The following is a 14413-nucleotide window of genomic DNA, read 5'->3' as shown; positions in this document are numbered from 1 at the left end:
AACGGAATCAGCAGGTTTTGTTGGATTCACACTTATATCACATGGAGTTTCTTCATTATCATCAATATCCACAATGACGGTTTCGGTGGATGAGCTTGAAACTGTAGTACCCTTCTTGCGACCACCTCGAGTTCGACGACCAACCATGTTGGAGATTGGAACGTCGTCAGATGGGACCGTGGTTAGAGGAATAGTGGCGAGAGGGGTTGGATGAGGGTTTACAGGTTCTGGGTTAGAGGTTGGTGATGGATTTGTGGATGGATTTTGATGTCGAGGAAAGGCATATGAGTCCTTTTGAGTTGGCATAGTTTTGGAGATAGGTGGTGGGTCAGATAATGGAGATGGGTTCATCATTTTTGTGGGTTTGATGGGAATAGTGGTGTTAAAAGAAGTTTTGACTATGGTGGGTAAAAGGGTTATAGGGTAGGTGAGATGGAGGGAGTGGAAGGTGAAAGGTTTTGTGGGTTGAGGGATTTTGGACGAGGGTTAAAGGAATGGTTGGCCCAATCAATAAATGAGGTAAGTGGAGGTAGTTGGCCCAATAAATTAAGTTTATCACTCGAAATTAAAAGCAAGGTAGCATAATATAAACGTAAATTTAGATATGAGGTTGAGTGATTATCGACTCACGAGTATGGTGTTAATTTTCGGTCTAAAAAAGATATGGATGCACTTAGAACACTTAATAACATATGTCCATTTTAGTTTAATAATTTAAAGAAATTAGCAAGACTCACACTAGAAATCACAAGCAATTAATTAACCCAATTTCTAGTCTAAATTTCTCAAAATGTTCTCTTGCAAGTGGCTTAGTAAAAATGTCGGCAATTTGATTTTCAGTTTTGCAAAAGATAAGTCTAACATGTCCTTTCTCCATATGATCACGAATGAAATGATGACGAATATCAATATGTTTGGTTTTAGAGTGTTGAATAGGATTTTTGGAAAAATTTATTGCACTCGTATTATCACACATTATGGGAACGGAGTCAAAAATAATACCAAAATCAAGGAGTTGTTGTCTTACCCAAAGGAGTTGAGAACAACAATGTGCGGCACTAACATACTCGCTTTCGGCCGTTGAAAGAGCTACCGTGTTTTGTTTCTTTGAGCCCCATGAAATCAAGCAAGGACCCAAGAATGTTGCAATTCCGGAGGTGCTCTTTCTATCTATCGTGCACCCCGTATAGTCCGCATCGGAAAAGCCTATGAGATCAAAAGGACAATGTAAGGGATACCATAAGTAGAGATCTTGTGTTCTAATCAAATACCGAAGAATTCGTTTAACGGCTTTAAAATGGAATTCTTTTGGATTTGCTTGGAACCTAGCACATAAAAAAACACTAAAGAGAATATTGGGATAACTTGCGGTCAAGTAAAGAAGTGAGCCTATCATACCTCTATACACTTTTTCACTAACATTCTTACCGAGTTCATCTTTGTCCAATTTGGACCCGGCTACCATAGGTGTATCCTGAGACCTACCATTTGTCATCCCAAATTTCTTAAGCACTTCTTTAATGTACTTATGTTGATGAATCATGATTCCATCCTTTGATTGTTTGATTTGGAGCCCAAGGAAAAATCCTAGCTCACCCATCATGCTCATTTCAAACTCCGATTTCATTAGTTCCAAAAAATACAAGTATAGGAGTTCATTTGTTGAACCAAATATAATGTCATCAACATATACTTGGACAACCAACAGTTCAGCTGACTGTGACTTTAAGAACAATGTTTTGTCAACGGAGCCTATTTTAAAACCGTTTTCAATAAGAAATTTAGACAATCTATCATACCAACACCTAGGTGCTTGTTTTAAACCATAAAGAGCTTTGTCTAATTTGAACACATGGTTAGGCAAATCATTGTCCTCAAAGCCGGTGGTTGCTCTACAAAGACATCTTCGTCCAAATATCCATTTAAGAAAGCGGTTTTAACATCCATTTGGAAGAGTTTAATGCCTTTGTGAGCCGCAAAAGCTATAAGTAATCGTATGGCTTCAAGTTTAGCTACCGGTGCATAGGTCTCATCGTAGTCAATACCTTCTTGTTGGTTATAACCTTGCACCACTATCCTAGCCTTGTTCCTTACAATTTCTCCCGAGTCATCAAGCTTATTGCGAAAGACCCACCTAGTACCAATGACGGTACGATTAGGCGGTCTAGGGACTAAGTGCCATACCTCGTTTCTTTTGAATTGATTGAGTTCTTCTTGCATGGCAAGCAACCAATCTGCATCAGTCAGAGCGACTGTTACAATGGCGGGTTCAATTTGAGAGAGGAAGGCATTGTGGGCACAATACTCGTTGAGATGAGCGAGATTGTTGAGGGATGATCTTGTTCGAATTCCAGAGTTGAGATCGCTTGTGAGACTAGAGAGTGGATGAGAGCTTTGATGTTTCCACTTCTTTGGAACAATAGTTTCTTGTTCTCCCTCAGCAGCATCAGTCTCAGTGACTGTTTCCATTTGCTTAGAGTGGTCTTCATCAACACTATTTTGAGTTGATTCAATTCTGGAGGTGGAGGCAACAGTCGTTGAGTCTGTTACATCCAGAGAGGAAACAACAGCAGGTGTACCACGTGTTCCCCCAGAGTTGCAACTTTCCTTTGAAAGTAACAGTCCCTGTGGCTGTTGTGAATCAGCGTTGGGAGCTTCTATTTCCTCGAACACAAAATCGTTTTGAACAAGACCAATCTCGAACTCATCATCATCATCATCATCATCTTCTTCCATGTTTTGTACCTGTCTAAGCACACTAGATTCATCAAAAATGACATGGATGCTTTCTTCAATTAACATGGTTCGTTTATTGTAAACTTTATAGGCATTGCTATGATTGGAGTAGCCAATAAACACCCCTTCATCACTACGTCGATCAAACTTACCCAAGTTGTTTTTACCATTGTTATGAACAAAAAGTTTGCTTCCAAGGCATCTAAAATATGAAATATTGGGTTTTCTTGCACGTAGTAATTCATAGGGAGTTTTATTCAAGATACTCCTTATCATGACACGATTATGAATGTAGCAAACGGTATTTACCGCTTCGGCCCAAAAGTTCTTAGGCAACTTACTACATAACAACATTTTTCTAGCCATACCTTCAAGGGTCCTATTCATTCTTTCAACCACACCATTTTGTTATGGGGTTCTAGGAGCCGAGAAGTTATGGTCTACACCATTGTCATCACAATAAGCGCCAAATGATGAGTTTTCGAATTCGGTTCCATGATCGGTTCTTATTGAAACAAGTTTTAAATTAAGTTTATTTTGAATCTTTCTTAACCAAATTAGAAACTCATCAAATGCCTCATTCTTAGAGCTTAAGAAGAGTGCCCAAACAAACCTAGAGTAATCATCAACAATGACACACACATAATGACTACCACCTCTACTTCTAGTTCTCATTGGTCCACACAAGTCGATATGTAGAAGTTGTAAAGGTTGAGATGTACTCACAATTATTTTGGATTTAAAGGAACTTCTAACATGTTTGCCTCTAGCACATTCATCACACACTTTATCAAAATCAAACTTCATATTGGGAATGCCTTCAACTAAGTCGAGTCTTTTAAGGGTATTAACAGTTTTGGTACTAACATGACCAAACCTTTTATGCCATAACCAAGGATCATTGTTCATTACACTCATGCAAGACATGGTATGACCGGATAGAGTGTTCAAATTAGTTAAGTACACGTCTTTGACACGTCTTCCTTCGAGGATTAATTCATGAGTAGTGGCATCAATTATTCGACACACATTAGCACTAAATTCTACAATATTACCATTATCACAAAGTTGAGAAATGCTAAGGAGATTATGATTCAAACCTTTGACAAGCCGCACGTTGTCAACACAAAGTAATGGTGACTTACCAACCTTTCCAATGCCAATTATTTCACCCTTTTTGTTGTCACCAAACCTTACCGTGCCACCATTGTATGCTTTAAGTGAGAGAAATTGGCTTCTATCACCCGTCATGTGACGAGAGCATCCACTATCCAAGTACCAATTGCGGCCGCCTCTCACCAAGCCCTACACGAGATTAAACTTTGAGTTTAGGAACCCAAACAAACTTGGGTCCCCTTTTGTGATCAACATATCTTACGGTGTCTTTCCTAATCCATATTTGCTTTAATGCTTTGATGTTCTTGTTAATCTCATCAAATCTTTTTCTACAAGCATTGAAGACATGACCATTCTTACCACAATAGTTTCAAATAATGTATTCGGGAAGACCAACGTATTTCCTTCTTCTAAAATCAGTTTTAGGCTTCTAGATGCAACAGTGTGTCTGACTGTTCCATTTGAAGCCCAAACCAGCAACTTTACTACATCTCTCGGTTTGACTCGTGAGAAAGTTCAACACAGTTTGACTTCCCTCCCATTTTTCAGTGATGTCTTTAGCATTTACAAGTTCATTGGTCAAGTCATTGACTCTGGAGAGGAGATGTTGATTCTTTTCTTTTTCCCTTTTGAGTTCATCATTGTTTACACTTTCTATAGACAACCTTTTCTCGACTATGAAGTCATGGGTGTGGTTATTGAATTTAGACACGAGATATCCGATCTTTTCTTTGGACTTCTCATACTTAGATGTCATCTCATCAAGACATTTGTTTAGATCAACGAATTCATCGGATCTATGATGAGGAGTATATCTAGAAGTGCTACACTCGGGCATACCCTTTTGAAGAAAGGTAAGCCTCTCATGAAGAGCCTTTATTTCTTTCTTGAGACTAACTACCTCACCTTTTAGACCCTTGTTTTCATGGACCAAACATTCAATTTTCTCATTGGACTTGTCTAAATGTTTGTCAGAAGCAATAGTCCCAGACACTGTTTCTCTTAGGTCTACAATCTCAAGCACAAGGTCATAGACTTCATTTTCGAGAGCATCTTTGTCCCTCAAAAGATCATCACGCTCCATGGTTAGTGAGGAAACTTGCATCACCAAGGTAGTGTTGACATTTTCAAGGTCAGAGACGTCCGTGGGGGTCATCTTAAGACACTCTAATTCTTTAGTCAAATGTTTGTTCAACTTGTTGACTCTTTTAACTTCATCATAGGCCTCAGAGGTGACAGTGACGCTGTCTGTTGCTTTTAGTTCATTTTTAAGGTTAAAGTTCTCTTGAGCAATTTCCTCAATCTCATTTTGCATTACCTCAAGTTTATCATTTTGAAACCGACACTTATCAAAAAGTTGGTCAAGAAGCTTACATACTTTCTCTTTAGAGTAAGTTCTAGCCTTGGCCTTTAGATGATTTACCTCGTTGTCGGAATCGGATTCAGAGTCATCGGGATTAGCCATGAGACATCTTAGGTGTTCGTTTTTTGAGGTTTTTGAGACTTTGTCCTTAAGATGACTTGTAAGACACATTTTAGCCTCTAGTTCCTCCTCGATGAGTTCCTCATCTTCCTCGGAGTCGGACATTCCCCAAATTGCACTCATGACTCTATGTTTATAGTCCTTTTTAACTTTTTCACTTCTTTCCTTTGACTTGATGTCATCTCACTTGGGACACTCTTTAATTTGGTGAGTTTCATCACCACATTTAAAGCATCCCACGGTGGAATTAGGTCATTTCTTAGGAAAGCGTTTTTTCGAGTAATTATTAGCGAACCTTTTGTTTCCTTGACCATTGACTAACCCGGCTAGATTCCTTGAGAACATAGCAAACTCGTCATCCTCCTCATCTTCTCCATCACTTGGAGAGGATGTGAGGGCTAGACTCTTTCCCTTTGAGGACTCACTAGAATGCTTGTCGAGATTAAACTCATGAGCCATTAGTGATCCCATTAGTTCATGAAGAGATAGGGTTGACAAGTCTTTAGCTTCCTCTATGGCGGTGACCTTGGGTTGCCACTTAGAGGTTAGACTACGAAAGATTTTTCGAATGATGTCCTCGGACTCGAAATTCCTTTCTAGACTCTTTAGCTCATTAATAATACAAGAAAAACATCTCATATTGTTGCATGAGAAGGTCAACACGGTGTTTTTTCACTTGGGATGTCCCTTCATAAGCAAGTACAAGAGAATCCCAAATATATTTTGCCGTAGGACATCCAGAGATTCGACTAACTTCCCCCTCACCAACACAACGTTGAAGAATCGACCTTGCTTTGGAGTTCTTTTCGGCAAGTTTGAAGTCATTTTCATTGTAATATTTTTCCTCTTTTGTTTTGGTGAAACCGTTTAAGATATCGGTTTCCTCAATAACAAGAGGTCCATTTTGGATGATGTTCCAACATTGATAGTCTATACTTTTGATGTAATGTTCCATTTTGAGTTTCCACCATCCAAAATTCGCACCGGTAAAGACCAGGATCTTGGAGTGTTTCTCAGAATCCATTACCCACGAATCAAACTCTAAGGCGATTAGCCTCGATCAAGAGCACGAGGCTCTGATACCAATTGTTGAGTTTATGGATTCAAGTACCTAAGAGGGGGACGGGGTGAATTAGGTACTATTTAAAATTTTAACTTCAACTTTATTGATTTAAAGTAAGTTGTATTATGAAAAGAGATAGGAGAATACTTCGAATAATATTGAGAAATTACACGAGTATTAAAACGGACGTTTGCTGAAGTATGAAGGTAACAATTGTTCTGACTGTAGCTATTTGTCTCAGTTAATGAGTACAGACTGCAGACCAAATGTGACAGTATGTGTAACTATTACTTCAAAAGTCAAGCAAAAGAAATGCAAACGAAATAAAGAGCAGCGGAATAAAACAGATAAAATCAAACACGAGATTTTTGAATTGGTTCGGCAAGAACTCAAGTGCTTACGTCCAATCTACTTTTTATTGATTAATTTTAGTGATCTACTCCGACTACTAAAAAACCCGTACAATAAAAAGACAACAACCTACTCCGGTTATGACACAAGTTCAAGAACTACTCCGTTCTAGAACAAGTTAACTCGCAACCTACTCCGGTTGCCAAAGAGTTAAAGACTACTCCGTCCAAAACTCTACATACAAACTTAGAACGTTATAAGGATCAAGTTTCCACTAGCTTATTCTTAACAAGAATTGAGATGGACAACTTTACAAGATCAACGGTTCATAAGTTAGAGAGTTTAGTATGTTAAAGTAACAGTAGCTATGAATGTAACACTTGAAGACTTTTTAAAAGCTTTGCAAAATAAAGACTCGTTTTTTAAGCTTTTAAAACAATTTTGTAAACTTAGATGAAATCTCAGAAAAAGTCTTGAGGATTTGAGGGGATAATGCACGCCTTTTATAGGGAGAGCAAGCAAGGTGGGTTGTTAGGGTTTTAAGGATCAAGGACCATCACATGTTATGAGGTTCAACAACTTCCCAAACTTGTACAAAAGAGGGTTCTTATTCAAAAGGCAAAGGAGAGAAAGAGTGTTTGAAATTATCCAAAAGAGATCATAAGTTTTTAGAAAACAAAGGGTGGAAAACAAGTCACATGATGACAAGCTTTCACAAAAATGGCAAAAAACAATGCTTATTTTATGAAAGACCAAAGAGTCAAATTTGCACAAAGAGGAAAAAATTTGAAATGATAATTACTCAAACCACTTTTTCTAGAAGGCCAAATCCTTGCAAAAAATCTGAAAGTCATATTTTAAAATACAAGACACGTAAATGACTTTTGAAAGATAAGAAAAAGTTCCAAGTGTTACGAATCAAGGCAACGGTCCAGGCTGCTGTTACTTGTGAAAGTAACAGTGGTCTTTACTGTTTCTATTTCTTTAAAATACTCTACTTTCTAACTTGTACATTAAATGACGCCTAGGACTCAATATATTGAGTGATCAACAATTCAACACTTCTTAATCCAAGCTTGATTTAATCATAAATCCTGAAAAGGTAAACTAAGATAGCACACATTAAATAGAAATGTTATCATCAATCAAAGGAACCCAACAGTGGTGATGGTGGATGTGGGATTGATGCTGGTTGCTAAGAGGAGGGTGGGTGATCTGAGACAGAGAAAGACGACGGGACTGCTGTTTATGGAGAATCCGATTTATGTGGTGTTGGTTGTGGTTGGGCGGCGATGGTGGTAGCGATGTGGTTGTGTTAATTGTGGTTCTTACGATGGTGCTGGATGTGGATGGGTATGCTCGTGGACGATATTGCAATGTGAGGTGTCTGGTGATATCTTCGGCACCGTCGGAGTTGTTCACTAAGGTCTTCGGTGTCGTCTGAGGTGGGCGTTTATATTATTGGTGGTTGTCAGGAAAGTCGTCGACCACTGATGGTTGTGGGTACGGTGGTCGTGGTTTAATACACAAACCTATGCTCCGGGTACACAAAATTATGCTCCAGATCCAAAAGTCAGTGTTCAAATTCCTAAAAAAATTAGTGTTGAAAAGTGTATCCATCAGTAGTACGAAATGTATCCACAAGTATTATGGAATGTATCCAGAAGTTCCCTCTACTTTGCTTACTAGTGAAATTCACCCCCTTAACTTTGTTTTGCAGTATTTCACCCCCTTAACTTTGCTACTAGGTGAAGTTAAGCCTCTTTTCTTTTTTCTAGCCAAAATATCTCGGGAAGTCAATATATCATCAATTTCTCGCAGGCAGTTCACAATCAAATCCAATTATCTCGCAGGAAAAATAAAAAATACACTTCAAACAAAATAAATACGTTTACAGTATATATAAACGTGTATTTTACATAAAAACAAAGCTACTGTTCATCTTTCTCACATTTCTCACAATTTACAAATTTTCAGTTCATGTACAAATTAATCATCTAATTGCTTTCCTTTGCAGTGCAATTGCCATGTCTACCCTCCCTGCCATAGGTAAATCAATCGCTTTCCCTACTTTTTGATCGAGATTCTTCAAGAGTCCTATTTGTGTACTTGAATTTATAGATGTATAATTAAGGTTTAAACCTGTAAACACAATCAAGATATACAAGAGGTTAAAAATTTCCATGTTTGCATTCAATTTACATGAATCAATTAAATAATATGATCATATGCATGAAACCTATAAACATTTGCTCGTTATGGGTCAAAAATAATTAGAACTAAAAAAAACCTCAGCAACCAGGCATCAAACTCAAACCAGAACTCATAGATTGGCCCAAACCTGTATATATGTATATACGCCGCGTACGTATATATTGTCTCATAGAGGTATATATCAACAAAAGGTACATTAAGAAGATCTTTTTTTTTAATAATTTCCTTCTGTGAGTTATTTTTGTATTTTGCGCTTTAATATTAACATAAAAAAAATATTTTATACATGAATAAAAACAGGGTTTGTTGCCTGCAATTTCTAAATTGCTACCCGATGCAGAGCATAGATTATGTAGAAGACATATCTTTACTAACTCGACTAAGGTTGTTAAAGGTGCTCGTTTACATAAGCTCTTTTGGAAGGCACTGAAATCTTATACAGAAGAAGGGTTCAATGATGCAATGAATGAGTTACGGCAACAAAGCTCAAAAGCTCATCTTGAAATGTGCTCAAGAGATGTGAAAAGGTTTTGTAAATGTTTCTATAAAACTTGGGCATGTACATGTGTTACTTGCAATAATATGGCAGAAACATTCAACTCGTGGATCCTTGAAGCTAGGGAGAAACCTATTCTAACTATGTTGGAAGAAATAAGGCAGAAGGTTATGTCGAAGATGGTCGACAAGAAAGTGCAAGCTACTAGATGTAATGGCATTGTCAGCCCTAGAGTCCAAGCGATAATAAATGACCATTTGCAGGCTACAAGAAACTGGAAGGCCATTGAGGCTAGTGAAAATGTGTATGAAGTACAACATATTCAGAATAGTACGCTGACCTACGCAGTTAGGTTGGATGAATCTTCATGCACATGTAGATATTGGGACATAAATGGGATTCCCTGTGAACATGCGACAACGGCCATATGCTCTAAGAATGAAAGTCCAGATAGCTATGTGGCATCTTGGTATAGTAAGGAAGCTTATGAGGCATCATATACATTCTCATTAAAGCCATTAAATGGCCAAAACATGTGGAAAAAGGTCGATGGGAGTTCAATTTTATCAAGTGATCCGAGAGTGAAACACGGGAGACCAAATAAAAGAAAAAGAGCATTTGCGGAAATTAACAGGAAAACATATACATATAGAATTCCAAATAGAAGAAAACAGCTATGCTCTAATTGCAAAGAACCGGGACATAAAAGCCGCACGTGCACATATAAAGTCAGTGTTGACCAGTCATAGTATACTTGATCTTCAACAGTAAGAGTATACTTGTACTTGATCTTAAACTTAGCTTAGCTGAGTTTCTGCTTGGTAAAAAAGGAGTTGTTATTCTAGACATTTCTATACAGCATTGCTTATTTTATTTAGTTTGTATACAAATTTTATTAGGTTTTTGTGATACCTTTCAATAACAAAGCCAATTAAATTTATTTATTTCTTATAGAATAGTAGGATAGAGCACAAACCCCGGCAATTCATAGTAGCAAATTAGTTCAATTGATAGATTTTATACGATCAGTACCTCATATTTGTACATTGAGCTAAATGATTAGTCGGAATTGTCCACGGCAAATTCAGATGCACATATTTGTAAACTGATAATAGCACTTGTTTATACAACAAATCTGTACCACCAATCTAATAGTGCTTATCAGTATAGAATCTCAGATAAATCACAAATAATAACCAAATGAACAATCGGATCTTAAAAGGACAATCATACTCCCTCTATTAAGCTAAGCTACAAACCAAATTTATTAACTTAAATCTATTAATCTCTTATGCATCAATACAAGAGAGAGAGAGAGATAAGATCTTACCCGGAATTCATTAAGCTCCGCAGGATAAATCTGAGCCGAACAGAGAAATGATCTATTGTTCTTTCTCCACCGTACAAGTTTGGGCAACATAAATCAGCTAATTCATGTTTTTTCGGATAAGCAAATCGCATTTTTTTTGGTTGATTTCAACTCTAACATTATATTACTACACCAGCAAGATAAAGACACAAATTTGAGAATGATCAAGAAATTTCATAGAGCAACAGATTGACGGGAAAAAAAAAGTTGAAATTTTAAGCGTTGAGGTTGGGTGAAATTAATTGGGTTATTTTGGAGGTAAGTAAGAGGAGTGGTAGTGGGATTTGCAGGGTAAGAGGAAAAGACAAGTCAAAGAAGTAAGGAAAATAAGAATGGGGTAGTGTTGGAATCGTATGTATTTGATAGTAGAATACATTACACAAATACGTATTATAATGATACATAATATTTTTATACTATCTGAGTTATAACAAAATGTGAGATATTGAGGAGATATTGAATTTTTGGTGAGATTTTGGTTGGAGATGGAGAGGGGTTTGACTTCACCTAATAGCAAAGTTAAGGGGGTGAAATACTATAAGGCAAAGTTAAGGGGGTGAATTTCACTAGTAAGCAAAGTAGAGGGGGTTATCTACCACTTTTGCCTAGTATAAAGTATATCTAAAAATGTAGTGTGAAAAAATGTATTTAAGATGTTATAGAATTTATCCGTATAGAAAGTGCATTTGCTAATGTTATAAAATGTATCTATATAAAAAAATGTATCCAGAGATCTTATCGGTCACATCCATCAATTTCCCTCTTTATACCTTCTCTTCTTTACCCTTACTCTGTTTCTTGACTTTCGTCGCTTTCCTTTCCTCATCCCATAGACCTTTCATGTCCCTCACCTCCTCTTATATATTCTCCATTTTCTTTCCTCCTCCACTTGATGTCATAATATCACTCCTCCCATTTTTCCTCATACTACTCTCCATATCTTCCCTTTTCTCCCCCTCCTTTCCACTTTTCCTTTCCTCTTATCGTTCACATATTTCCATTTCTCTCTCTTTATCAACCTTTATCTCTTTCCCTCATCCGGATTCTCCTCCTTCCTATTCTCCTCCTAGTATTTGTCCTTCCCTCTGTACTCACCCCCCCCCCTCCCCCCTTGTACTCTTTGTTCCCCCTTTTTATTTCTCTTCAACGTTATTGTCTCCTAATCCTCATCCTTTTCCCTTTTCTCATCCTCCTTATTCCCTTTTCTATTCCACATCCCGCTTTTATATTTCCATGTCTCCTAAGCTCTTCTATTTCCTCCAGCAGCCGCTGTATGCTTATTGAAATAAAATGGCATCCTGATTACGATTTTCTCTATTAACTGATACATTAAGAAAAATAAATTCGATAGATGTAATAAATTCTATTTTTAAATGGCCACTGTAACACCCCATACATAAAGGCGCCTTACCAAGGCCACCCTAACATATCAAGGTGCTACCATCTCGGTTGTCTGAGGAAAAGTATATCAAATAGATCATCCAAGAACAATTATTAAAAGGTATCAAAACAGTTTAATCAAAATACAACTCCAAGTTTAACCAAAACCATTACAATCCAAAACAACCAAACAGAAACTAATGTTAAACGTTAGCGGAAGCTAGCTAAGCGATCAGTGATGACTCGACCCCATCCAAAACCCGCGAACTACATCCACAACCATTAGCTACTAAATCAACTGATCACCATCCCTGAATGGATCACCACAATTTTGAAAACAATAACGGGGTCACTAAACTGCATAACCAAGATAAAAAATCACAAACACAAACCAATATAAAATCCAATCCAGTTGTAGTAACCATCCTCCAAACTCCATTAGTAACCAGTAACTGACTAGACACAAAAGTGTGTAGCCCTGCCAAATTACTCATCGCAACAGGTAATCCTCGTCCCCGGTGGGGGACCGCAGCCTTGCCCTCCTAAACCCCGATCATTGTAACGAGCGAACCCAGATTAGTAATGTGCACATCCTCCTTGTGACGGGAGCCACAAGAGGCGAACATGGGGTTAGAACCATCTTTCGAAAATGGCCCCACAACAGTAACCAAACAACAGTATAATCTTAATCACAACGATAATCATGCCAAATAATAAATCAATATCACATTTTATAATTAATTACACAATCAACTGAGTAGGGACACCCTACCTTATTCGCAAGTTCCGTAAATCAACAACAACAACGAGGCTAGAATTGCTCTTCTACGAACTCGTCACCTAGCAAAGAATAATCAAACAATACTATATAATAAACCATCAATAATCAACCTTTACCCCCATCCTAACCCAAATTAGGGCAAACTCCAAAAGACAACCACAGACTGATTAACAAAGCAGTAGAGACTTACCAACGAAATTGGTACGGAAAAAGAGATGTAGACCCACGATCGATCAAACTAGACTTGGGAGTGATGAAGATGATTAGAGGAGTGGTAAACGTAGTTTAGGTTTTGTAAAAATTATTTAGTAACTGGTAACACGTAATTTATAACCTCTAATCACCTTAATCAAAACCACGGAAATTAATCCTGTCAGACCGAGTACTCGTTTGAGGGACTCGGCCGAGTACGACCTACTCGGCTGAGTATCTCACAACTCGACCGAGTGCACCCAAAACAATAGCCCGTTTAAAAGCACTCGACAATTTACTCAACCGAGTATCGACTACTCGACCGAGTAAGCTAAGACCAGAAAACCGTAGTATTATAGTCTTCCCTTCTTAAAGCGAACTTCGTCCCCGAAGTTCATACCATACCCAAAACAACATGCAAAGCCAACTTACTAACCATGCAAAAGATATTAACTATCACCAACTATTGTTCACACAAATCAAAACACAACCATACCGACCTCAAAACTACCCCAAAACACACATGCGACCATGTCCTACGCCCCTTAAAAGACAACGGTTACGACCTCGTAACCAAACATACCTGCTAAAAAAGGTGTGGCTTCCTCCACGTTTTGATTAGACCATATCACCTTAAGCAAGACGGTGTCACCATTCCTTGTCTTGCATACTTTACAATCCAATATCTCTTTTGGTACCTCCACATAAGTTAGATCTTCGTCAAACTCGATATTCTCAACCTCGAGCACATGTGACGGATCACTCACATATTTCCGAAGTTATGACATGTGAAAAACATTGTGCACCCGATCAAGAGATGATGGTAAAGCTAGCCGATAAGCTACTTCACCTACCCGATTCAAAATCTCATATAGACCGATGAACTTTTAACTCAACTTTATTCTCTTGCCAAACCTCATAACGCCCCGCATAGCTGACGCTTTCAAGAGAACTTGTCACCCACTACAAACTCAATGTCTCTTCGATGCAAATCCGCATAACTCTTTTGCCGATCTTGATCTGCTTTCATCTGTTCTCGAATTAAGTGAACTTGCTCAACCATATTTTGTACCATTTGTGGTCCCAAAACCACAGCTTTATCACTAACATCCCAACATACCGGACTCCTACACTTGCTCCGGTACAACGCCTCAAAAGGTGTCATCCCAATGGTCGTGTGATAGTTGTTTTATGAAAACTCTATCAGATCAAGTCTATCCTCCCAACTCCCA

At 37.9% G+C, this 14413-nt stretch overlaps 1 protein-coding gene across 1 annotated transcript; it reads left to right on the top strand.

Moving 5' to 3' along the window:
• The first annotated feature begins 432 nt into the window (after positions 1–432).
• Positions 433–10208, top strand: LOC141630410 (uncharacterized). Its single transcript, XM_074443236.1, has 2 exons — positions 433–519; positions 9264–10208. The coding sequence occupies exons 1-2, from the start codon at positions 433–435 to the stop codon at positions 10206–10208; spliced, it is 1032 nt and encodes a 343-aa protein (XP_074299337.1).
• Positions 10209–14413: the final 4205 nt, after the last annotated feature.

Source organism: Silene latifolia, chromosome Y, assembly GCF_048544455.1.
Source record: "Silene latifolia isolate original U9 population chromosome Y, ASM4854445v1, whole genome shotgun sequence".
NCBI lineage: Eukaryota > Viridiplantae > Streptophyta > Magnoliopsida > Caryophyllales > Caryophyllaceae > Silene > Silene latifolia.
Note: the sequence above shows the minus strand (reverse complement) of the source record. Positions and strands in the feature narration are given on the sequence as shown.

What these genes read in the sequence shown, in the direction of transcription:
- LOC141630410 (XM_074443236.1), top strand. Translation starts at nt 433, where the DNA reads ATGGAGGGAGTGGAAGGTGAAAGGTTTTGTGGGTTGAGGGATTTTGGA. An exon ending in TGGCCCAATCAATAAATGAG is followed by an intron (nt 520 to 9,263) that starts GTAAGTGGAGGT and finishes GAATAAAAACAG; the next exon opens with GGTTTGTTGCCTGCAATTTC.